General features: G+C 70.1%; 2 protein-coding genes across 2 annotated transcripts; both read left to right on the forward strand.

The window, feature by feature from the left end:
- Positions 1-234: 234 nt before the first annotated feature.
- CHLNCDRAFT_141021 (hypothetical protein) lies at positions 235-1017 on the forward strand (the record flags this gene model as incomplete). Its single annotated transcript, XM_005843434.1, has 2 exons — positions 235-516; positions 874-1017. The coding sequence occupies 2 exons, from the start codon at positions 235-237 to the stop codon at positions 1015-1017; spliced, it is 426 nt and encodes a 141-aa protein (XP_005843496.1).
- A 582-nt stretch (positions 1018-1599) lies between these two features.
- Positions 1600-4601, forward strand: CHLNCDRAFT_55153 (hypothetical protein; the record flags this gene model as incomplete). Its single annotated transcript, XM_005843435.1, has 6 exons — positions 1600-1638; positions 1755-2142; positions 2412-2565; positions 3080-3264; positions 3509-4247; positions 4502-4601. 6 exons carry the CDS (start codon positions 1600-1602, stop codon positions 4599-4601), a joined length of 1605 nt encoding a protein of 534 aa, XP_005843497.1.
- Positions 4602-5932: the final 1331 nt, after the last annotated feature.

Raw genomic sequence — 5932 nt, forward strand, 5'->3', positions numbered from 1 at the left:
CCCCACGCCCGCGCACCCTCCTCCACACACACCCACAGCCACACACCCAAGGTCACCCCGTAACTCACTCTCTGTGTGTCTGTGTGTGCGTGTGTGCGCGCGGCCGCAGGCGGCGCCCCCTCCGACGCCTTTGCCGCCTACATCCGCCAGAGAGACTACAGCCTGCTCACCCTGCAGGCGCGGCCCCGCCGCGTGCTTTACTTGCTGTATTTCAAAAACAAGTTTGAGTTGCAGATGTGTTGGAAGCGCCGCCTTGCCCGCCGCCTCGCCACCGCCACCCACCCCGCCGCCGCCTGCGCCTCCGCTGCCCACCTCACCTCTCCTGCCGCCGCCTCGCCACCCCTGCCTCGCCTGGCGCAGGAGTACGGCGCCCTGCTTAGTGAGGCCGGCTTCGACTCGGTGGCAGCGCTGGACCGCACAGAGGAGTTCCGGGGGCACCTGGCGCGGGAGCTGGCGGCGGCGGAGGGCGACCGGCAGGGCTGGGTGGCGGCGTTCAGCCAGGAGGACTATGAAGAGGTGGGGTGCCAGTGGCGGTGTGGTGTGTGTTTGGTGTTTGTGGAGGGGGCTTATGTCAGGGGGCGGCTGGGGGGCTGGGCAGCTTGGGGGTGGGGCGCTGGCTGGACGGCGGCGCTCAGCTGGCACCATGGCAGGGCGAGGCTGCGGCGGTCCGGCGGCGGCAGGGCTGGGCGCGCACGCCACGCGCCGCCTGCGGCACCGCATGTGGGACAGGGCTCTGCCCGGGAGTCGGTGCCTGGCCTCCACTGGCGCCGTCGCCGCGCCCGCCACCCCGCGCCCGCGCTGCATGCTGCCTCCCAGCTGCCCACCGCGACGTCGTTGTACCGCGTGTTGTGCCGCGCGCTGTACCGCCCGCAGGTGACGGGCAGCTGGCGGTTCAAGCTGGACCGCGTGGCTGCCGGGGAGCTGCAGTGGGGCCTGTTCCGGGCCTTCAAGCAGATGAGCGGGCGGGACTACCACGAGCCAGAGGCGCCGGGGGACGGCTTTGCGGCGCTGGCTTGAGCTCAGGCTGGCCCCAAGGCCGGCCTGGGCAGGGTGCGGCGGGCAGGGGCGCGGGGCAAGCGGCGCTCGGGCTGCGGCCGCCGCGGCGGAGGTGCGGGCTGGCCTGACGAACGCCGGCGTTAGGGTGGCCTGAGCAGAGGCGGCCTGCGCCGACATGCGCTGGCAGCAGGCGTGAGTGGGCAGCAGGTGGCGGCCGAGCTTGAGGGAGGGGCTTGCCCGCTGCGCGGCGCCCGCTAAAGAGAAGAGCCCCACAACTGGGCAGCAGCTTTGTTGACCGCGGAATTCTAGCACAGCAGTTTGTAACGAGCACAGCTTGGGTACGGGCAGCACGCCCGGGCCGTGGACGCCGCTCGCCGCCCTCACGCTGCGTGCGCCCTGGCGGCAGCGAGCATGAGAAGCGCCGGCTCTGCCGCCGTTGGGCCCGATGTTAGCTCCTTCGCGATTCCCTCTGCATTCACACCCTCCCACGCATGCTAGCGCAGCTACAGGGCGGGGCGATGGAGCGGCGATCGCGCGAGCTGCAGCGCTGGGCGTAGGGAGCGCATGGATTGCCTCGAGGACATCACGTGGCGGGTGGCCGCCATGCCGCCCGAGCGCCGCGCGGCCCTGCTGGCACTGGCGGTGCGCCGCCGCCCGCCGCCCATGGCGGCCAGTTGCGCCCACCGCTGGCCTGTATACACGCAGCCCCAGCTGGAATGCGTGGCCCCTCACTGCCGCACGCGTGTGGCTGTGTGCAGGGCGTGACGCCGGAGCAGGCTGCGGCAGCGGCGGCCGCACCACCCGCGCCACGACTCTCCAAGGGATGGCCCTTCCCTTCCAACCTGCCGCCACGGGAGCGGCTCGTGCAATACCTGGGAGGCCTGCACCAGGAGCAGCTGGAGGGGCAGCAGCAGGCGGCGCAGCAGCAGGCGCAGCCGCCGCAGCAGGCGCAGCCGCCGCAGGTTCAGCCGCCGCAGCAGGCGCCGCAGCAGGAGCAGCAGACACAGGCGCCCGTTTGCCAGCAGGCGCAGGCGCGGCCGCGGGAAGGGAAGGCGGGGAGGCCGCCGCCGCAGCAACAGCAGCCACGGCCCATACTTCTGGAGCTGCTGCAGCAGAGCCGCACTTTCCAGTCGCCAGACTGTGCAGGTCGGTGTGTGGGCGCTGCCGCCGCCCGCCCCTCCCTCCCATCGCCCCTGCCGCTTGCTCCTCACGCCGCTGCCGCCGCAGCATGCACCACAATCCTTACCGCTGCCCTGCCGCTGCCCCTCCTCCTCCTTTCTCCACCTCTGCTGCCTCTCTGCACACACACCCCTCACCTCCCCATCCCACCACACTCACACACAGACGCACAGGCCCCCCCCACAGACACCCCACACACACGCCGTGCTCCCTCTGTTTTTTTTCCATCTGTGCAGATGCCATGGCCGAGGAGCTGGGGGTTGGGGACCTGCACCGCAGCCTGCGGGGATCCCTCCTGCCCGCCCACCAGGCCAGCGAGGAGGCGGTGGCGGCGGCGCGGCAGGCGCTGCGCGCGGCGCTGCGCGCAGCGTGGAGCGGTGAGGCGCTGAGGTGCGGGGCTGCGGGCTGCGGCTGTGGGCTGTGGGCTGCGGGGCGGGTGCTGTGGGATGCGCTCTGTGCGCTGCGCCTCTGCGCTGTGGTCTGTGTCTCGTGGATGGTGGGCTGTGGGGTGTCTGTGGGCTGTTGCTGTGCTCTGTGCGCTGCGCGCTGTGGGCTGTGCGCTGGGCTGCTGTGGGCTGTGCGCTGTGCGCACCCCTGCTCCTGGCAGCGGAGCCGGCTGCCTGTTGCCGGGTGGCCTGATTGCTGGCTGGGGTGTGGGAGCGCTGGGGGGGAGTGTGTGCGGCATGGCGCACACTCCCACTCCCCCTCCCCACCCACCACACGCGTGCACACCCCCCTCGCCTCTCCCGGGCTCACCCACGCCTGCGCCCTGTGCCTGCCAAGCCCTCCCGTGCTGCCTCCAACCAGCCCCTCCCCGCCCTGCCGCCTGCCAATCCCTCCCTGCATAGCAGCACCTGCCCCACCTGCCCCCGCCCCGCCCCGCCTGCCCCACCCGCACCCGCAGGCGCGGCGTGGCGCTGGCCAAGTGCGGCGACCTGCAGGCCGCGCTGCCCTGCTACGGCCAGGCTCTGGATCTAGACCCCGGCAGCGCCGACGCCCTGGTGGCGCGGGGGGCTGCCCACGCCAACCTGGAGCAGTGGCAGCTGGCCTCGGGTGGGCTTGAGGCGGGGAGGTGGTGGGAGGGGTGGGGTGGGTGGGGTGGATGGGGAGGGGGTGGGACAATGGCGGGGCGGCTTAGAGAAGGAGCGACGGGGTGGCTTTGGATGGGGAGCGGGGGGTGGCTTTGGATGGGGAGGGGTGCGCAAGGAGGGCCGCTGTTGCGGTGGTTTGGGGGCCTGCTGCGGTGGTTTGAGCACGTGAGCCGCTGCTGAGCTGGCTGCTGACTGGAGCCTGGCCCGGGCTGGCCGCCGCGCCCTGCCGGCCTTGCCTGCAGATGACCTGGAAGCTGCCCTGCAGCTGCAGCCGCAGCACCCCAACGCTGCCGAGTATCTTGCGGCGGTACAAGCCAAGGCACGGGCCAGCGGGACGCGCCTGCTGGCCCTGGCCGCCAGCCACCAGCAGGCAGCCGCGCAGCGGCAGGAACAGGCGGGCGACGCCGCAGGGGCGCGGCAGGCGCAGCAGCGGAGGGGCGGCACGGATGGCGCCGCCGGCGAGTACCGCGGAGCTGCGGCGCAGCAGCAGTGGCAGCAGGAGTGGGAGCGGCAGGAGCCGCGGCAGGAGCCCCGGCAGCTGCCGGGCAGCCGCGTCCAGTCGGGGGGACAGCCCTGCCCGGTGCGGGACTCGCAGCAGTACCACTATCAAGCAAGCCAGCAGCTGCAGCGGGATCGGGAGGCAGGGCCCGACAGCGACGGAGACGGCGGCAGGAAGCGGCGGAGAAGCGGGGCCACCCATAGCAGCCGCAGCCGCAGCCGCAGCACGAGCGGCAGCCGGCGGGGCCGGCGGCGCCGCAGCGGCAGCCGCGAGGGCGGCCGCGGCCGCGGCAGCACCACCAGCAGCAGCAGCAGCAGCGCCGCCAGCAGCGGCAGGAGCGAGGGGGAGGAGCAGGCGCACCAGCAGTACGGCAGCGGGACCGCCAACGGGGCCACCAGTGACGCAGCTGCAGGCGGCGGCGGCGGTGGGATGGATGTGGCCACTGCCCTCACGATTGTTGCTCAGCACTACAAGCACAGCAGGTGTGTGGTGGGGCAGGCGGGCAGGCAGGCGCAGCGGCAGCGGCATGCATGTGCTGTGTTTGGTGGCAACTGGTGTGTATATGTGTGTGTGGGTGGTTGGGTGTGTTCTGCCGCGGCGCGCCTCACGGCAGCTGCGGCCTGCCATGGTCCAGCAGCAGCTTGCTGCTGCGCCTGTTCCTTTTTCTGTGCAACCGGTTGGATACCTGACTGGTGGCACTGCCTCTGTGTGACCTGCTTTTGGCTCCCCCGTGCAGGCGTGGTAAGGAGGGCAAGGCAAAGCGCGGGAAGAAAGACAAGGGCAGCAAGCGGAGACAGCACAAGAAGCAGAAGAAGCACAAACGGCACAAGCGGTGACCTGTTGGCTGGCAGCAGCAGCAGCACAGCCTGTCAGGACAGTGTTTGACATCAGATCTGACCTGCTGTGCATGCTGCCATTCCTGAGTCAGCACAGTCCTGCAACAAGCCAGCAGATGCTCGGATGAGCCTTCATCCTAACGAGCACCACCATCCCGCAACAAGAAAGGGCCAGTCCTAGCTGCCTCGCTGCACGTCCTCGGGCGCTGCACGTCCTCAGGAGGCTCGAGAGAGCTCCGCACTGCAGGCCTCCAGCAGTGCTGTTGAGGTCAACCATGCGCCTAGGACTCCTCGCCTGGGCCGCCGTGGCCTTTGTAGCGGTCGCTTCAGGTGAGGGGCGCTTGCCCGAAGATACCATGATCATGACCTGGCCTGGGCGCGCCCGTGGCCCGCTGCTTCAAGCTGTGCCTCGCTGATGCTCGGCATATATATAACAGAGTCAGGGGCAGGGCTACCCCGGGGGCCGCTCCTGTGACTGCGCCCAAATTTGCAGGCACTGCCTTTGCCTGGTGGTTCTGCGGCGCATCCAGTCCACCGCTCCCTCCGGCCTGGCTGCCACCCACCTCGAATCGTTGCTCAGCTACTCTACCACAGGCGACCAGGGTGAGGCCGGGCTGGGCGGGGGCACTATCTGCCTGCTTGGCACCCTCCAAGCAGGCAGGGCAGGCTTGCTTGTGCTTGTGTGGGCTTAAAGTCTGGTAAAGCAAGAACTAGCTTGCAACATAGACTCCCCGCCGAAACGGGACGGGAACCGGGCGAAAGCAGAGAAAGCAATAAAACAGGGGTGGAGCAAGGCGACATGCAACGCAAGCAGCTGACAGGGCACGCATCGAAACGTGTGTATGACTGGCAAAGTGGCATGGCGCATTGGGGAGAAACGCAACGGTACGGGAGCATGGGCTGGCCAAACGGCAGTGCGGAACGCTAGGTCACTAGAAAAGCAGGGAAAGGCGCACTATGTATGCAATGAGGGCAGCCCCGGCTCGGGGCCGTTGAGAAAGCAGTGGGCGGGAGGGGGGAGGCCCCGGTGTGGGCGGGCCCCATTGAGGGGGGATGGGGCGCGCAAGCGGCCAGATGGGGCGGGGCGCGGGCGGCAGTGGAGTCCTGCGGCTGGGTGGGATATAGGGCAATGAGCGTTGAGCAGTGTGCGATGAGCAATGAGCAATGAGCAGTGAGAAGCCCCTCCCTAAACAAAGTGAAGCGCAGGACGGGGTCCGGTGGATGGGAGGCAAGGAAACGCGGGGGGTTGCCACGTGCGCTACCGCCGCCGCCGCAGGCAGCACCCCTGCGACGGCGGCGGCAGCAAGCCGTGGACCGAAACGCCGTGCCGC

Source organism: Chlorella variabilis (genome assembly GCF_000147415.1).
Source record: "Chlorella variabilis unplaced genomic scaffold CHLNCscaffold_30, whole genome shotgun sequence".
Lineage (NCBI taxonomy): Eukaryota > Viridiplantae > Chlorophyta > Trebouxiophyceae > Chlorellales > Chlorellaceae > Chlorella > Chlorella variabilis.